The sequence below is a fragment of the Triticum aestivum genome, chromosome 6A (assembly GCF_018294505.1).
Source record: "Triticum aestivum cultivar Chinese Spring chromosome 6A, IWGSC CS RefSeq v2.1, whole genome shotgun sequence".
NCBI lineage: Eukaryota > Viridiplantae > Streptophyta > Magnoliopsida > Poales > Poaceae > Triticum > Triticum aestivum.
The window spans coordinates 383437829-383457532 of record NC_057809.1 but is presented as its reverse complement, the minus strand read 5'-3'; the positions used below and the strand labels follow the sequence as shown (position 1 = coordinate 383457532).

Sequence of the window (19704 nt, the reverse complement as noted above, 5' to 3'; positions counted from 1 at the left end):
AGTCAAGTCTACGATATAAAGAGAGAGACATAACACTAACACCGGCTCCAAGATCACATAAAGCAGTTTTAACATAGTTTCTTTTAATGGAGCATGGTATAGTAGGTACTCCTGGATCTCCAAGTTTCTTTGGTATTCCACCCTTAAAAGTATAATTAGCAAGCATAGTGGAAATTTCAGCTTCTGGTATCTTTCTTTTATTTGAAACAATATCTTTCATGTACTTAGCATAAGGATTCATTTTGAGCATATCAGTCAATCACATACGCAAAAAGATAGGTCTAATCATTTCAGCAAAGCGCTCAAAATCCTCAACATCCTTTTTCTTGGATGGTTTGGGAGGAAAAGGCATGGGTTTCTGAACCCAAGGTTCTCTTTCTTTACCATGTTTCCTAGCAACAAAGTCTTTCTTATCATAACGTTGATTCTTTGATTGTGGGTTATCAAGATCATCAGCAGGTTCAATTTCTACATCATTATCATTACTAGGTTGAGCATCATCATGAACATTATCATTAGCTTTATCACTAGTTTCAGGTTCATTACCAGGTTGTGTTTCAGCATCACACATAGATATATTATTTGGATTATCAGGTGGTTCATGAAGGAAATATGCCCTAGAGGCAATAATAAAGTTATTATTTATTACCTTATATCATGATAAATGTTTATTATTCATGCTAGAATTGTATTAACCGGAAACATAATGCATGTGTGGATACATAGACAAACATAGTGTCACTAGTATGTCTCTACTTGACTAGCTCGTTGATCGAAGATGGTTAAGTTTCCTAGCCATAGACATGAGTTGTCATTTGATTAACGGGATCACATCATTAGGAGAATGATGTGATTGACTTGACCCATTTCGTTAGCTTAGGACTTGATCGTTTAGTTTGTTGCTATTGCTTTCTTCATGACTTATACATGTTCCTATGACTATGAGATTATGCAACTCTCGTTTACCGGAGGAACAGTTTGTGTGCTACCAAACGTCACAACGTAACTGGGTGATTATAAAGGTGCTCTACAGGTGTCTCCGAAGGTACTTGTTGGGTTGGCGTATTTCGAGATTAGGATTTGTCGCTTCGATTGTCGGAGAGGTATCTCTGGGCCCTCTCGGTAATGCACATCACATAAGCCTTGCAAGCATTGCAACTAATAAGTTAGCTGCGGGATGATGTATTACGGAACGAGTAAAGAGACTTGCCGGTAATGAGATTAAACTAGGTATTGAGATACCGACGATCAAATCTCGGGCAAGTAACATACCGATGACAAAGGGAACAAACGTATGTTGTTATGCGGTCTGATCGATAAAGATCTTTCTAGAATATGTAGGAGCCAATATGAGCATCCAGGTTCCGCTATTGGTTATTGACCGGAGACGTGTCTCGGTCATGTCTACATTGTTCTCGAACCCGTAGGGTCCGCACGCTTAATGTTACGATGACAGTTTCATTATGAGTGTATATATTTTGATGTACCGAAGGTTGTTCGGAGTCCCGGATGTGATCACGGACTTGACGAGGAGTCTCGAAATGGTCGAGACATAAAGATCGATATATTGGACGACTATATTTGGACACCGGAAAGGTTCCGGGTGAGATTGGGACAATACCGGATCACCGGGAGGTTATCGGAACCCCCGGGAGGTATATGGGCCTTATTGGGCCTTAGTGGAAAGGAGGGGAAAGGAGCAAGGGAGGGGGCGCGCCCCCCAAGCCCAATCCGAATTGGGAGGGGGGCCGGCCCCCCTTTCGTTCCTCCCTCCTTCCTCTTCCTTCCCTCTCCTACTCCTAATAGGAAAAAGGGGAGTCCTACTCCCTGTGGGAGTTGGACTCCCCCCTAAGACACGCCACCCTCCTTGGCCGGCCCCCTCCTCCACTCCTTTATATACGGGGGCAGGAGGGCACCCCATAGACACAACAATTGATCATTGATCTCTTAGCCGTGTGCGGTGCCCCCCTCCACTATAATCCTCGATAATATTGTAGCGGTGCTTAGGCGAAGCCCTACGACTGTAAAACATCAAGATCGTCACCACGCCGTCGTGCTGACGGAACTCATCCCCGACACTTTGCTGGATCGGAATCCGGGGATCATCATCGAGCTGAACGTGTGCTAGAACTCGGAGGTGCCATAGTTTCGGTGCTTGATCGGTCGGGCCGTGAAGACATACGACTACATCAACTGTGTTGTGCTAACGCTTCCGCTTCCGGTCTACGAGGGTACGTAGACAACACTCTCCCCTCTCGTTGCTATGCATCACCATGATCTTGCGTGTGCGTAGGATGTTTTTTGAAATTACTACGTTCCCTAACAGTGGCATCCGAGCCTAGGTTTTATGCGTTGATGTTATGCACGAGTAGAACACAAGTGAGTTGTGGGTGATATAAGTCATACTGCTTACCAGCATGTCATTTGGTTCGACGGTATTGTTGGATGAAGCGGCCCGGACCGACATTACGCGTACGCTTATGCGAGACTGGTTCTACCGACGTGCTTTGCACACAGGTGGCTGGCGGGTGTCAGTTTCTCCAACTTTAGTTGAACCGAGTGTGGCTACGCCCGGTCCTTGCGAAGGTTAAAACAGCACCAACTTGACAAACTATCGTTGTGGTTTTGATGCGTAGGTAAGAACGGTTCTTGCTAAGCCCGTAGCAGCCACGTAAAACTTGCAACAACAAAGTAGAGGACGTCTAACTTGTTTTTGCAGGGCATGTTGTGATGTGATATGGTCAAGACATGATGCTAAATTTTATTGTATGAGATGATCATGTTTTGTAACTGAGTTATCAGCAACTGGCAGGAGCCATAGTGTTGTCGCTTTATTGTATGCAATGCAATTGCACTGTAATGCTTTACTTTATCACTAAGCGGTAGAGATAGTCGTGGAAGCATAAGATTGGCGAGACGACAACGATGCTACGATGGTGATCAAGGTGTTGCGCCGGTGACGATGGTGATCATGACGGTGCTTCAAAGATGGAGATCACAAGCACAAGATGATGATGGCCATATCATATCACTTATATTGATTGCATGTGATGTTTATCTTTTATGCATCTTATCTTGCTTTGATTGACGGTGGCATTATAAGATGATCCCTCACTAAATTATCAAAGTATAAGTGTTCTCCCTGAGTATGCACCGTTGCGAAAGTTCTTCGTGCTGAGACACCATGTGATGATCGGGTGTGATAGGCTCTACGTTCAAATCCAACGGGTGCAAAACAGTTGCACACGTGGAATACTCAGGTTTAACTTGACGAGCCTAGCATATAACAGATATGGCCTCGGAACACGGAGACCAAAAGGTCAAGCGTGAATCATATAGTAGATATGATCAACATATTGATGTTCACCATTGATACTACTCCATCTCACGTGATGATCAGACATGGTTTAGTTGATTTGGATCACGTGATCACTTAGAGGATTAGAGGGATATCTTTCTAAGTGGGAGTTCTTAAGTAATACGATTAATTGAACTTAAATTTATCATGAACTTAGTACCTGATAGTATCTTGCTTGTCTATGTTTGATTGTAGATAGATGGCTCGTGTTGTTGTTCCGTTGAATTTTAATGCGTTCCTTGAGAAAGCAAAGTTGAAAGATGATGGTAGCAATTACACGGACTGGGTCCGTAACTTGAGGATTATCCTCATTGCTGCACAGAAGAATTACGTCCTGGAAGCACCGCTAAGTGCCAAGCCTGCTGCAGGAGCAACACCAGATGTTATGAACATCTGGCAGAGCAAAGCTGATGACTACTCGATAGTTCAGTGTGCCATGCTTTACGGCTTAGAACCGGGTCTTCAACGACGTTTTGAACGTCATGGAGCATATGAGATGTTCCAGAAGTTGAAGTTAATATTTCAAGCAAATGCCCGAATTGAGAGATATGAAGTCTCCAATAAGTTCTATAGCTGCAAGATGGAGGAGAATAGTTCTGTCGGTGAACATATACTCAAAATGTCTGGGTATCATAATCACTTGACTCAACTGGGGGTTAATCTTCCTGTTGATAGTGTCATTGACAGAGTTCTTCAATCACTGCCACCAAGCTACAAAAGCTTCGTGATGAACTATAATATGCAAGGGATGAATAAGACTATTCCTGAGCTCTTCGCAATGCTAAAAGCCGCGGAGGTAGAAATCAAAAAGGAGCATCAGGTGTTGATGGTCAATAAGACCACCAGTTTCAAGAAAAAGGGCAAAGGGAAGAAGAAAGGGAACTTCAAGAAGAACAGCAAACAAGTTGCTTCTCAGGAGAAGAAACCCAAGTCTGGACCTAAGCCTGAAACTGAGTGCTTCTACTGCAAGCAGACTGGTCACTGGAAGCGGAACTGCCCCAAGTATTTGGCGGATAAGAAGGATGGCAAAGTGAACAAAGGTATATGTGATATACATGTTATTGATGTGTACCTTACTAATGCTCGCAGTAGCACCTGGGTATTTGATACTGGTTCTGTTGCTAACATTTGCAACTCGAAACAGGGGCTACGGATCAAGCGAAGATTGGCTAAGGACGAGGTGACGATGCGCGTGGGAAATGGTTCCAGAGTCGATGTGATCGCGGTCGGCACGCTACCTCTACATCTATCTTCGGGATTAGTATTAGACCTAAATAATTGTTATTTGGTGCCAGCGTTGAGCATGAACATTATATCTGGATCTTGTTTGATGCGAGACGGTTATTCATTTAAATCAGAGAATAATGGTTGTTCTATTTATATGAGTAATATCTTTTATGGTCATGCACCCTTGAAGAGTGGTCTATTTTTGATGAATCTCGATAGTAGTGATACACATATTCATAATGTTGAAATCAAAAGATGCAGAGTTGATAATGATAGTGCAACTTATTTGTGGCACTGCCGTTTAGGTCATATCGGTATAAAGCGCATGAAGAAACTCCATACTAATGGACTTTTGGAACCACTTGATTATGAATCACTTGGTACTTGCGAACCGTGCCTCATGGGTAAGATGACTAAAACGTTGTTCTCTGGTACTATGGAGAGAGAAACGGATTTGTTGGAAATCATACATACAGATGTATGTGGTCCAATGAATGTTGAGGCTCGTGGCGGATATCGTTATTTTCTCACCTTCACAAATGATTTAAGCAGATATGGGTATATCTACTTAATGAAACATAAGTCTGAAACATTTGAAAAGTTCAAAGAATTTCAGAGTGAAGTTGAAAATAATCGTAACAAGAAAATAAAGTTTCTATGATCTGATCGTGGAGGAGAATATTTGAGTTACGAGTTTGGTCTACATTTGAAACAATGCAGAATAGTTTCGCAACTCACGCCACCCGGAACACCACAGTGTAATGGTGTGTCCGAACGTCGTAATCGTACTTTATTAGATATGGTGCGATCTATGATGTCTCTTACTGATTTACCGTTATCATTTTGGGGTTATGCTTTAGAGACGGCTGCATTCACGTTAAATAGGACACCATCGAAATCCATTGAGACGACGCCTTATGAACTGTGGTTTGGCAAGAAACCAAAGTTGTCGTTTCTGAACGTTTGGGGCTGCGATGCTTATGTGAAAAAACTTCAACATGATAATCTTGAACCCAAATCGGAGAAATGTGTCTTCATAGGATACCCAAAGGAGACTGTTGGGTACACCTTCTATCACAGACCCGAAGGCAAGACTTTTGTTGCTAAATTCGGAGTTTTTCTAGAGAAGGAGTTTCTCTCGAAAGAAGTGAGTGGGAGAAAAGTAGAACTTGATGAGGTAGTTGTACCTACTCCCTTATTGGAAAGCAGTACATCACAGAAACCGGTTTCTGTGACACCTACACCAATTAGTGAGGAAGCTAATGATAATGATCATGAAACTTCAGATCAAGTTACTACCAAACCTCGTAGATCAACCAGAGTAAGATCCGCACCAGAGTGGTATGGTAATCCTGTTCTGGAAGTCATGCTACTAGATCATGATGAACCTACGAACTATGAAGAAGCGATGGTGAGCCCAGATTCCGTAGAATGGTTAGAAGCCATGAAATCTGAGATGGGATCCATGTATGAGAACAAAGTGTGGACTTTGGTTGACTTGCCCGTTGATCGGCAAGCAATTGATAATAAATGGATCTTCAAGAAGAAGACTGACGTTGACGGTAATGTTACTGTCTATAAAGCTCGACTTGTTGCAAAAGGTTTTGGACAAGTTCAAGGGATTGACTACGATGAGACCTTCTCACCCGTAGCGATACTTAAGTCTGTCTGAATCATGTTAGCAATTTCCGCATTTTATGATTATGAAATTTGGCAAATGGATGTCAAAACTGCATTCCTGAATGGATTTCTGGAAGAAGAGTTGTATATGATGCAACCAGAAGGTTTTGTCGATCCAAAGGGAACTAACAAAGTGTGCAAGCTCCAGCGATCCATTTATGGACTGGTGCAAGCCTCTCGGAGTTGGAATAAACGCTTTGATAGTGTGATCAAAGCATTTGGTTTTATATAGACTTTTGGAGAAGCATGTATTTACAAGAAAGTGAGTGGGAGCTCTGTAGCATTTCTAATATTATATGTGGATGACATATTATTGATTGGAAATAATATAGAATTTCTGGATAGCATAAAGGGATACTTGAATAAGAGTTTTTCAATGAAAGACCTCGGTGAAGCTGCTTACATATTGGGCATTAAGATCTATAGAGATAGATCAAGACGCTTAATTGGACTTTCACAAAGCACATACCTTGACAAGGTTTTGAAGAAGTTCAAAATGGATCAAGCAAAGAAAGGGTTCTTGCCTGTGTTACAAGGTGTGAAATTGAGTAAGACTCAATGTCCGACCACCGCAGAAGATAGAGAGAAAATGAAAGATGTTCCCTATGCTTCAGCCATAGGCTCTATCATGTATGCAATGTTGTGTACCAAACCTGATGTGTGCCTTGCTATAAGTCTAGCAGGGAGGTACCAAAGTAATCCAGGAGTGGATCACTGGACAGCGGTCAAGAACATCCTAAAATACCTTAAAAGGACTAAGGATATGTTTCTCGTATATAGAGGTGACAAAGAGCTCATCATAAATGGTTACGTTGATGCAAGCTTTGACACTGATCCGGACGATTCTAAATCGCAAACCGGATACGTGTTTACATTGAACGGTGGAGCTGTCAGTTGGTGCAGTTCTAAACAAAGCATCGTGGCAGGATCTACATGTGAAGCGGAGTACATAGCTACTTCGGAAGCAGCAAATGAAGGAGTCTGGATGAAGGAGTTCATATCCGATCTAGGTGTCATACCTAGTGCATCGGGTCCAATGAAAATCTTTTGTGACAATACTGGTGCAATTGCCTTGGCAAAGGAATCCAGATTTCACAAGAGAACCAACCACATCAAGAGATGCTTCAATTCCATTCGGGATTTAGTCCAAGTGGGAGACATAGAAATTTGCAAGATACATACGGATCTGAATGTTGCAGACCCGCTGACTAAGCCTCTTCCACGAGCAAAACATGATCAGCACCAAGGCTCCATGGGTGTTAGAATCATTACAGTGTAATCTAGATTATTGACTCTAGTGCAAGTGGGAGACTGAAGGAAATATGCCCTAGAGGCAATAATAAAGTTATTACTTATTTCCTTATATCATGATAAATGTTTATTATTCATGCTAGAATTGTATTAGCCGGAAACATAATACATGTGTGAATACATAGACAAACATAGTGTCACTAGTATGCCTCTACTTGACTAGCTCGTTGATCGAAGATGGTTAAGTTTACTAGCCATAGACATGAGTTGTCATTTGATTAATGGGATCACATCATTAGGAGAATGATGTGATTGACTTAACCCATTTCGTTAGCTTAGCACTTGATCGTTTAGTTTGTTGCTATTGCTTTCTTCATGACTTATACATGTTCCTATGACTATGAGATTATGCAACTCCTGTTTACCGGAGGAACACTTTGTGTGCTACCAAACGTCACAACGTAACTGGGTGATTATAAAGGTGCTCTACAGGTGTCTCCGAAGGTACTTGTTGGGTTGGCGTATTTCGAGACTAGGATTTGTCGCTCCGATTGTCGGAGAGGTATCTCTGGGCCCTCTCGGTAATGCACATCACATAAGCCTTGCAAGCATTGCAACTAATAAGTTAGTTGCAGGATGATGTATTACGGAATGAGTAAAGAGACTTGTCGGTAATGAGATTGAACTAGGTATTGAGATACCGACGATCAAATCTCGGGCAAGTAACATACCGATGACAAAGGGAACAAACGTATGTTGTTATGCGGTCTGACCGATAAAGATCTTCGTAGAATATGTAGGAGCCAATATGAGCATCCAAGTTCCGCTATTGGTTATTGACCGGAGACGTGTCTCGGTCATGTCTACATTGTTCTCGAACCCGTAGGGTTCGCACGCTTAACATTATGATGACAATTTCATTATGAGTTTATATATTTTGATGTACCAAAGGTTGTTCGGAGTCCCGAATGTGATCACGGACTTGACGAGGAGTCTCGAAATGGTTGAGACATAAAGATCGATATATTGGACGACTATATTTGGACACCGGAAAGGTTCCGGGTGAGATTGGGACAATATCGGATCATCGGGAGGTTATCGGAACCCCCCGGGAGGTATATGGGTCTTATTGGGCCTTAGTGGAAAGGAGGGGAAAGGAGCAAGGGAGGGGGCGCGCTCCCCCCCAAGCCCAATCCGAATTGGGAGGGGGTCGGGCCCCCCTTTCCTTCCTCTTCCTTCCCTCTCCTACTCCTAATAGGAAAAAGGGGAGTCCTACTCCCTGTGGGAGTTGGACTCCCCCCTAGGGTGCGCCACCCTCCTTGGTCGGCCCCCTCCTCCACTCCTTTATATACGGGGGCAGGAGGGCACCCCATAGACACAACTATTGATCATTAATCTCTTAGCCGTGTGCGGTGCCCCCCTCCACTATAATCCTCGATAATATTGTAGCGGTGCTTAGGCGAAGCCCTGCGACGGTAAAATATCAAGATCGTCACCACGCCGTCGTGCTGACGGAACTCATCCCCAACACTTTGTTGGATCGGAATCTGGGGATCGTCATCGAACTGAACGTGTGCTAGAACTCGGAGGTGTCATAGTTTCGGTGCTTGATCGGTCGGGCCGTGAAGACGTACGACTACATCAACCGCATTGTGCTAACGCTTCCGCTTCCGGTCTACGAGGGTACGTAGAAAACACTCTCCCCTCTCGTTGCTATGCATCACCATGATCTTGCGTGTGCGTAGGAATTTTTTTGAAATTACTACATTCCCCAGCGGTTCAGCAATAGGTTCACTAGAAGTTTGCACATCTCTATTATTTTTCTTTTTCTTCTTTTTAGAAGAACTAGGTGCATCAATTTTATTTCTCTGAGAATCTTACTCAATTCTCTTAGGGTGGCCTTCAGGATACAAAGGTTCCTGAGTCATTCTACCAGTTCTAGTAGCCACTTTAACAACATAATCATTTTTCTTACTATTCATCTCATTGAGAAATTCCTTTTGAGCTTTAAGTACTTATTCTACTTGAGTGGTAACCATAGAAGCATGTTTGCTAACAAGCCTAAGTTCACCTCTAATATTAGCCATATAATCACCCAAGTATTTAATCATATCAGCATCTTGTTTTAATTGTCTACCAAAATAAGCATTGAAGTCTTCTTGCTTAAACATAAAATTATCAAACTCATCCAAGCATTGACTAGCAATTTTAGCAGGAGGGATTTCAGCTTTATCATATCTATAGAGAGAATTTACCTTTACTACCTATGTCGGGTTATCGAGGTCTGGAGGTTCTTCAATAGGCGGTAAATTAAGACCATGTATTTCTTCAATAGGAGGTAAATTCTTAACATCTTCAGCTTTAATACCTTTTTCTTTCATAGATTTCTTTGCCTCTTGCATATCTTCGGGACTGAGAAATAGAACACCTCTCTTCTTCGGAATTGGTTTAGGAATAAGATCATTAATTGGAGCAAGAGCTGGCTCAGGAGGTGCCCAATCATTTTCATTTGTCAACATATTGTTCAATAAGATTTCAGCTTCATCCGGTGTTCTTTCCCTGAAAAGAGAACCAACACAACTATCCAGGTAATCTCTGGAAGCATCAGTTAGTCCGTTATAAAAGATATCAAGTATTTCATTTTTCTTAAGAGGATGATCAGGCAAAGCCAGGCAAAGCATTAAGTATCTTGAGAAGCCTTCCCCAAGCTTGTGGGAGACTCTCTTCTTTAATTTGCACAAAATTGTATATTTCCTTTAAAGCAGCTTGTTTCTTATGAGCAGGGAAATATTTAGCAGAGAAGTAGTAAATCATATCCTGGGGGCTACACACACAACCAGGATCAAGAGAATTAAACCATATCTTAGCATCACCCTTTAATGAGAATGAAAATATTTTAAGGATATAAAAGTAGCGAGATCTCTCATCATTAGTGAATAGGCTGGCTATATCATTTAATTCAGTAAGATGTGCCACAACAGTTTCAGATTCATAGCCATGAAAAGGATCAGATTCAACTAAAGTAATTATATCAGGATCAACAGAGAATTCATAATCCTTATCAGTAACACAGATAGGTGAAGTAGCAAAAGCAGGGTCAGGTTTCATCCTAGCATTTAGAGATTGCTTATTCCATTTAGCTAATAACCTTTTGAGTTCATATCTATCTTTGCAAGCTAAAATAGCTAAAGAAGCTTCTTGATCAAATAAATAACCCTTAGGAATAACAAGTGATTCTTCATCATCACTTTCATCATCATAATCAGATTCAATATTTTCAATCTCTCTAGCCCTAGCAAGTCGTTCCTCGAGAAAATCACCAAGTGGCACGGTAGTATCAAGCATAGAAGTAGTTTCATCACAAGTATCATGTATAGCATAAGTAGCATCATCAATAACATGCGACATATCAGAACGAATAACAGAAGCAGGTTTAGGTGTCGCAAGCTTACTCATAACAGAAGGTGAATCAAGTGCAGAGCTAGATGGCAGTTCCTTACCTCCCCTCGTAGTTGAGGGATAAACTGCTGTCTTAGCGTCTTTCAAATTCTTCATAGTGTCCAGCAGATATAAATCCCAAGTGACTCAAAGAATAGAGCTATGCTCCCCGGCAACGGCGCCAGAAATTAGTCTTGATAACCCACAAGTATAGGGGATCGCAACAGCTTTCGAGGGTAGAGTATTCAACCCAAATTTATTGATTCGACACAAGGGGAGCCAAAGAATATTCTCAAGTATTAGTAGCTGAGTTGTCAATTCAACCACACCTGGAAACTTAGTATCTGCAACAAGGTATTTAGTAGCAAAGTAATATGATAGTAGTGGTAACGGTGGTAAAAGGTAATGGTAGCAAAGTAATATGATAGTGGTGGTAATGGTAACAAAAGAGTAACGAAAGCAAAGTAATATTTTTGGTATTTTGTAGTGATTGTAATAATAGCAACGGGAAAGTAAATAAGCGTAAACCAGTATATGGAAAGCTCGTAGGCATCGGATCAGTAATGGATAATTATGCCGGATGTGGTTCATCATGTAATAGTCATAACATAGGGTGACACAGAACTAGCTCCAGTTCATTGATATATTGTAGGCATGTATTCCGAATATAGTCATACGTGCTTATGGAAAAGAATTTGCATGACATCTTTTGTCCTACCCTCCCGTGGCAGTGGGGTCCTAATGGAAACCAAGGGATATTAAGGCCTCCTTTTAATAGAGAACCGGAACAAAGCATTAGCACATAGTGAATACATGAACTCCTCAAACTACGGTCATCACCGGTAAGTATCCCGGTTATTGTCACTTCGGGGTTAACGGATCATAACACATAATAGGTGACTATAGACTTGCAAGATAGGATCAAGAACTCTCATATATTGATGCAAACATAATAGGTTCAGATCTGAAATCATGGCACTCGGGCCCTAGTGACAAGCATTAAGCATAGCAAAGTCATAGCAACATCAATCTCAGAATATAGTGGATACTAGGGATCAAACCGTAACAAAACTAACTCGAGTACATGGTAAATATCATCCAACCCATCACCGTCCAGCAAGCCTATGATGGAATTACTCACGCACGGCGGTGAGCATCATGAAATTGGTGATGGAGGATGGTTGATGATGACGACGGCGACAAATCCCCCTCTCCGGAGCCCCAAACGGACTCTAGATCAGCCCTCCCGAGAGGTTTTAGGGCTTGGCGGTGGCTCCGTATCGTAAAACGTGATGATTTCTTCTCTCTTATTTTTTTCTCCCCGAAAGCAGATATATAGAGTTGGAGTTGGGGTCGGGAGGTCTCCAAGGGGCCCACGAGGTAGGGGGCGTGCCCTAGGGGGGCGCCCCCACCCTCGTGGACAGGGTGTGGTCCCCCTGGTCTTCATCTCTGGCGAGGATTTTTTATTATTTATTGTAAGATATTCCGTGGAGTTTCAGGTCATTCCGAGAACTTCTGTTTTCTGCACATAAAACAACATCATGGCAATTCTGCTGAAAACAGCGTCAGTCCGGGTTAGTTCCATTCAAATCATACAAGTTAGAGTCCAAAACAAGGGCAAAAGTGTTTGGAAAAGTAGATACGACAGAGACGTATCAGTCGACTACAGGCAGCTCAACGCGCTCACGTGCGTTAGCAAGTACCCAGTGCCGGTGATCAAGGAACTGCTGGATGAACTCCACGGCGCCAAGTGGTTCTCCAAGCTGGATCTTTGAGCAGGATACCACCAGATCCGCCTGGCAGAGGGGGAGGAGTTCAAGACGGCGTTCCAGATGCACTAGGGGCACTACGAGTTCCTTGTCGTGTCGTTCGGCCTTACCGGAGGGCCCCCGACCTTCCTGGGCACCATGAACACCACGCTGCACCCACACCTGCGTGTGTGTGTTCTAATTTTCTTCGACGATATCCCGGTGTTCAGCAAAACCCTCCAAGACCATGCCCGTGACCTGAGAAATGTGCTCGCTCTGCTCAGAAGGGACCAGTGGAAGGCCAAACTATCAAAATGCGAGTTCGGACAGTGGCGCCTCTCCTATCTGGGGCATGTGATCAGCGCCCACGGTGTTGCAACAGAGCCAGCCAAGATAAGAGTGGTGTCACAGTGGACATCTCTGGACAGTACCAAGGCAGTCTGTAGCTTCCTCGGCTTAGCAGGCTACTATCGTCGCTTCGTCAAGAACTTTGGCATTATAGCACGACCCCTTTTCAACCTCCTAAAAAGGTTGTGCCTTTTGTCTGGACTTTGGTGACTAAATCAGCCTTCCAAGCGCTTAAGCAGCAGCTGATTGAGGCACCAGTGCTGGCTTTGCCAGACTTCTCCAAGACGTTTGTAGTGGAGACCGACGCCAGCGATAAGGGCATCAGAGCAGTTCTGCAACAGGGAGGGCATCCCATTGCATATATGAGCAAGGCACTAAGTCCGCGTTACCAGGGTCTATCCACTTACGAAAAGGAATATTTGGCAGTCATTGTGGCGGTGGACCAGTGGAGACCTTACCTCCAGCACATAGAGTTCATCATCTCCACTGACCAACGCAGCCTAATCCACCTCAACGAGCAGCGCCTCACAACACCATGGCAGCAGAAGGCGTTTACTAAGCTCCTGGGGCTGCGTTTCACCGCCCGTTACAAGAAAGGAAGCGACAACACGGCCGTCGATGCTCTCTCGCGCGCCAATCTAACCAAGCTGCTGCATGGCATCAATTCCTGCCAACCCGCCTGGCTCGAGGAGGTCATCGCCAGTTACAACAGTAACCCACATGCTCAGCGTCTTCTGGAACAACTATCCATCAGGGAGGACCCAAAAGGGCGGTTCACCCTCAAACAAGGACTGCTGCGTTTTCGTGACAGAATCTGGCTAGGGGGGTCAACACAGATGCAGCAACGCATTATATTGGCATTCCACGACAGCGCCATGGGGGACATTCATGCTTCCCAGTGACTTATCGTTGCATCCGCGGGCTGTTTGCATGGCCCAAAACAAAGACACATGTTCAACAGTACGTGCGCTGCTGTCAGGTACGTCAACAAGCAAAACCAGATAGATCAGCTTCTCCGGGTCTCTTGATGCCTCTACCAATTCCTCGCGAGTCTTGGGATCTCATTACCATGGATTTCGTGGACCGGCTGCCGCAATCGGGGCAGTTCAACTGCCTGCTGGTGGTTGTGGATAAGCGCACGCGATTTGCCCATTTTCTTCCTCTGGCGCACCCTTATACTGCTGCCAAGGTGTCTGTTCTGTATATGCAGCAGTTATACAAGCTGCATGGATTCCCTGGAGCCATTGTGTCTGACCGAGACCCATTGTTTACCAGCCACTTTTGGCAAGAGTTGTTCAAGTATGCCGGAACGGAGCTGTGCATGAGCACGGCAAATCACCCACAAACGGATGGCCAGACGGAGAGAGTCAACCAGTGCATCGAGACCTACCCGAGGTGTTTCGTTCAAGCATGTCCCCAAAATGGAGCTTTTGGATTCCGTTGGCACAGTTCTGGTATAATTCCTCGTACCACTCCGCAATAGGCACGACTCCTTTCAAGGCGATGTTCGGGTGAGAGCCCAGGCACTGGGGAATCACATCAACCACTTCCTATACGGTACCTGCACTGTAGTCCTGGCTTGAAGAGCGCAAGGTGATGCAAGGAGTAATCCAACAACAACTCCATCGAGCCCGTCAACTCATGAAGGATCAAGCAGATAAGAAACACAGTTCAAGGTGGGTGACCAAGTCTTCCTCAAGCTGCAGCCGTACATCCAATCTTCGGTTACCCCCTGCGCAAACCACAAGCTCTCCTACAAGTTCTACAGACTGTTTCCCATCATCGCCAAGGTCAGACGTCGCTTACGAGCTCAAGCTGCCACCTCAAGCTGCGGTGCATCCCGTGTTCCACGTCTCGCAGCTCCGGCAAGCACTCCTACCGGGCATCACTGCATCGTCGACACTGCCATCGACGGAGGAGGACCTCGCCGTACCCATGGTCGTCATGAGTTCAAGATGGCGCAAGAAGAATGGAAAATGAAGGAGCAAGTTCAAGTGCAGTGGTCGACTCCGACGACCGGCACCATCTGGGAGGACAAGGAGGCATTGCACACGCGCTTCCCGCACGCGGAGGCTTGGGGACAAGCCTCTTTTGAAGGAGAAGGGAGTATTAGCGACCCCGCCCAAGAATGTTCTTTCCTAGAAGTATCTAGTTATGAATCTAGAGCCTCATTTCTGACTCAATGAATTACAGAAGTTCAGGCCGCACAAGATAATTATGATTTCGTGGAATTCTCCTGTTGAAAATTCTGTTCAGAAAATCTTGAGTCTTAAAATATCACATAAAAAATATTACATGTGTGGATATAAATCTCGTTGTGTGGAGAAGATATTTCTGTCTCTTGCTGGCGTTTTTTTTTTTGGATGACGGGGTCTCTTGCTGGCGGTTGGTTGTATTGGGGAATCCGATAAGAGGCCTCATCCGATAATATGCCCTGGGAATTTAGGTGCCGAATATTCCTTTTCATAACCCAACTCCAACTCGGGTTAGAAAACCAAACCGGGGAGTTTCGGTGCCGGATATTCGTTTCCGTAACTCAACCAGGGTTAGAAGCCCGAACCGCAGCTATATGTTCCCAATTCCTCCACAGAGTGCGTTCTGGAAGGTAGTCACAGAGCGATGGGCCATCGTATCCTCTGGCCCACATGTCATGCTCACGAGACTACGAGAGTGTACTGCTTCCTCACGTGGGTTTAATAAACACGCAACCAATTGCAGAGGACGAGCGTGAGGCTCATGGTTTTGGCCTTCAATTGTTTGGTCCACCAAACCAAGACGGAAGGAAACAGTGATGTCTCAAAAAGAAAAAAAGATGGAAGGAAACAGCACAAGGATCGATCCATCTGACATCTGGGCCAACCTGGATTTGGTCCCACGCGTCACTCGGAGTGGACGGATAGCTTGGTAGCGAAACTGCGTGCACGAATCCGATCGGCAAAAGCACACCGCGACGGAGGAACGAGCGGTCCACGCCCCTAGCGAGGGACGCGTCTACCTCACCCACCAATTCTCCTACCCGCGCCTCTGACGATACATCGCGGACGTGTGGGCCAGGTGGCTGCTCTGGCCCGCAAACCAGACCTGGCCCGAAACCGTCAGTGGCACAGCCTGTAGGCGTGTTGCCCCCGCGCCCGTCACCGCGAGCCACCTAATCTCTTTCCTCTCTTGCCATAAACTGCGGGTGCTAGGGTTAGAGACGCACGGAATTCGTTCCTGCGCACCGGAAGACCAAACCAATTGGCACCGCCGCCTTCGTCTTGAGAGCTTCGTTCGGTAGCGATGGAGTGCCTTGCCGAGATGCCGCATGCGCCGCTCGACCGCCGCCCGCGCAAGCGGCAGCGCCTTGGCTGGGATGTCGGCCCCGAGATCCCTCAGGTATAACCCCGATCCGGACGCGGTTCTTTTCCTCTTACCCTGCAGATCTGCAGGGTAGTAGCTTGTTTGTGTTGATTAGTAGTTGCTGTGATTTCGATTTCAATCGTTTCGATAGGTAGCGCATGCAGATCTCCCTAAGTAGAGCCTGGTTTCTACTTAGATTGGAGTGCTTTTGCTAATCTGGCCATGCGCTTTTCTTCTGTTTTCGGATTAGGGCGTGGGTTGGCCGAAGTATCCTTTAATTTTTGCCCGTATAAAATTAATATATTTTAGGTATAATATTCCCCAGTTTTTCAATATTTGGCACGCCCTTTGGATCCGTTTATGAGGGTTTGCATACTATCCGATCAAAAAGCAAATGATGATCCAGTATGTTGTTTGCACTTGATTTATGTCGGCCTGTTATTGTAAATTATAATCTGTAGTGCTTAAGTAGGTCATAAGTAATAGATTGTTTCCTGAAGATTTGATATGACTAAGTCTAACGCAATCAGATTCCTCTAGTTTTGTTCTTGCTGCAGATATTTTGTAGCAATTGTAAAATATTTTACAGTCTCTGAACATAATTTATCTCCTGAATTTGGTTGTTGCAAAATGGAATTTCCTTTACAAACTTTATGCATAATCTTTTATAATTGTCTTCTGGTGCAGCTAAAAAAACTGTGTGGGGAAGAAGTCGCAAATGTAATTAGTGCTATGACAATGGGGCTATCTTCTGGTGGTATTGTTTCCTCTCAGGAGACCCAAGGGCTTTTTCGTTTTGTGACGCCTCCTCTGAGAGAAGATGACAAGGATGGACATTATGTTTTTGCTGTTGGAGACAACCTGACATCACGCTGTAATTACCTTCTCACAAGTTTGTTTGTTTATTTCTGAACTGAGTGACGTTTTACATATCTTTGTTCTTATGGTTTGTATCTATGTCTGCAGATAGGATTAATGCAAAAATGGGTGAAGGTCAGTTTTGGACAGCCGCCTTTACATCTGTTTATGTGTCAGAATTCTCAAGGCGTTTCTTGCGCACTGCTATTGTTGACGTTGGCAGGATGTGCTCATAATTGACTACGTGTTTGCAAATACATCAGGTACCTTTGGTCAGGTGTTGGAATGTTGGGACAGGGAACGGAAAGAAATGGTTGCTATTAAGATCATCAGAGGAATTAAGAAGTACAGGGATGCTGCAATGATAGAAATTGGCATGCTCGAGCAGCTTTGTAAATATGAAAAAAGCAGATCCAGGTGAGTCCTCAGTTTTACTTTCACAATTCCTGCCGTGTATATTTTATTCCTGTGTGTGATTTACTTTGTTAAGATTGCCTGTATATAAGCTGGTCTATTTTGCAGTTGTGTTCAAATTCGGAACTGGTTTGACTATCGTAACCATATCTGTATTGTAAGTACATCATTAGATTATGGCAGAGTTATCAACTAACCACAAGAGATAACCCTGAGCTTAAACATTGGTGAATTTGAATGAATGGTGGGCAGGTCTGTGAGAAGCTTGGGCCAAGCTTATATGATTTTCTGCGGAAAAACAGTTACCGCTCATTCCCAGTTGCCATAGTTCGGGAGGTTGCCAAACAACTGTTGGAATGTCTAGCATGTGTGTGCACACTTCTGCCACCCCTTGTACCTGCAGTAGTATGCTATTGTAGATCATTATTCCATTATTTTAGGGTGTCATCTGTTGATGACTGTTTTTAATTATTTGATCATGATCGCTAGGATTATCTAATGTGCTTTTGTCAAATATTTATCTTCTCTGTAATGTGTGTTGCAGTTATGCATGATTTGCGCCTCATTCACACTGATTTAAAGCCCGAGAACATTCTTCTTGTTTCTCCGGAGTACATTAAAGTTCCTGATTATAAAGTATACTTTATTCTTTTACTAACTTGACCTTGCAGTTATAAATTATTCAACTTAGATTATTGTGTATGCTGTTCGTGCTAATTCTTTGCTAATAACTGCTAGGTTTCATCCTGTTCACCGAAGGAGGGATCCTACTACAAGCGTGTGCCCAAGTCCAGTTCAATAAAGGTTATTGATTTTGGCAGCACAACATATGACCAGCAGGACCAGACCTATGTCGTTTCTACTAGGCATTATCGTGCTCCGGAAGTTATCCTGGGTATCTTTCTCGCCCAGTGCAAAGGCTCTTCCCTTCAGCTAGATTTTGGGGTTGTAAGTTATTTATATTTGCCATGGTGGATGTTGTTCAGGACTTGGATGGAGTTACCCATGTGATATCTGGAGCGTTGGGTGTATACTAGTTGAACTCTGCACGGTATGTCATTGGGGCTTACTTTCATCTGTCATTAAGTCACAAGGATAGAGTTTTTGAGCTACCAGAGGTACTGCAGGGAGAGGCGCTGTTTCAAACCCATGAAAATTTGGAGCATCTTGCTATGATGGAGAGGGTGCTTGGGCCGTTGCCATATCACATGCTCAAGAAGGCCGAGTATGTTGCTGTCCTTGATCCATACCAGTGTCGTAAGCTTTCAGCCATGCAAGAGAATTACTCAAACTATGTGTTTTGTTATTCCTTTTATGTAGTCGACATGGTGAGAAATATGTGAGGAAGGGCCGTTTAAACTGGCCTGAAGGATGTGCTTCACGGGAAAGCATGAAAGCTGTCATGAAGCTGCCTCGGCTTCAGGTATTATCCATATCCTGTTGTCCCCATTCAAATTGTGACCATTTTTAGATTTGTTTGGCTTATGAATCGAACTGATTTTGTGCAAGCAGAATCTGGTGATGCAAAACGTAGAACATTCTGCTGGGGACTTCATCAATCTTTTGCAAGGGCTGCTGAGTTATGATCCAGCAAGCCGCCTAACGGCCCAAGAGGCCCTTGAGCATCCATTCTTGACGGAGCTGAGTGAGCGAAGAAGATGATGTGCCCAAGATCCTAGCATCTGCCATGTCGCTAACTTATAACTTGTATGTTTGAGCCGTGACTTCCATTTGTCGTGTTCATGGAATGTCAGAGATTCCATTCTCTCTTCCATGGAATGGAAGAAATAATTAAATTAGATAGGATTTAACAGTAGCTTTCTCATTGCATTACGTGCTTGTGTAACCTGCTCGTTATCTGGACATATGTTGACTTGTGTGTATGTAATCAAGATGAGATTCTCTCCATGAATATATTTTGAGAGAGAATTCCTTATTTGGCCCTACCTTAAAATTTGGTGATCCATTCTTTACGGAGCTGAGTGAGCGAAGAAGATGATGTGCCCAAGATCCTAGCATCTGCCATGTTGCTAACTTATAACT

The 19704-nt window shown here is 44.0% G+C and overlaps 1 protein-coding gene across 1 annotated transcript; it reads left to right on the top strand.

Moving 5' to 3' along the window:
- Positions 1-16126: 16126 nt before the first annotated feature.
- LOC123127595 (serine/threonine-protein kinase AFC2) lies at positions 16127-19597 on the top strand. Its single transcript, XM_044547345.1, has 12 exons — positions 16127-16425; positions 17077-17263; positions 17356-17382; positions 17511-17664; positions 17770-17818; positions 17914-18028; positions 18206-18297; positions 18400-18556; positions 18648-18712; positions 18789-18886; positions 18982-19084; positions 19174-19597. The coding sequence occupies exons 1-12, from the start codon at positions 16330-16332 to the stop codon at positions 19321-19323; spliced, it is 1293 nt and encodes a 430-aa protein (XP_044403280.1). The 5' UTR covers positions 16127-16329; the 3' UTR covers positions 19324-19597.
- Positions 19598-19704: the final 107 nt, after the last annotated feature.

Excerpts from the sequence above, each read along its gene's own strand:
- LOC123127595 (XM_044547345.1), top strand. The coding sequence starts at position 16,330 with ATGGAGTGCCTTGCCGAGATGCCGCATGCGCCGCTCGACCGCCGCCCG. Across the intron at positions 17,264-17,355 it reads AGACAACCTGACATCACGCT|ATAGGATTAATGCAAAAATG; the intron begins GTAATTACCTTC and ends CTATGTCTGCAG. Across the intron at positions 18,298-18,399 it reads TTAAAGTTCCTGATTATAAA|GTTTCATCCTGTTCACCGAA; the intron begins GTATACTTTATT and ends AATAACTGCTAG.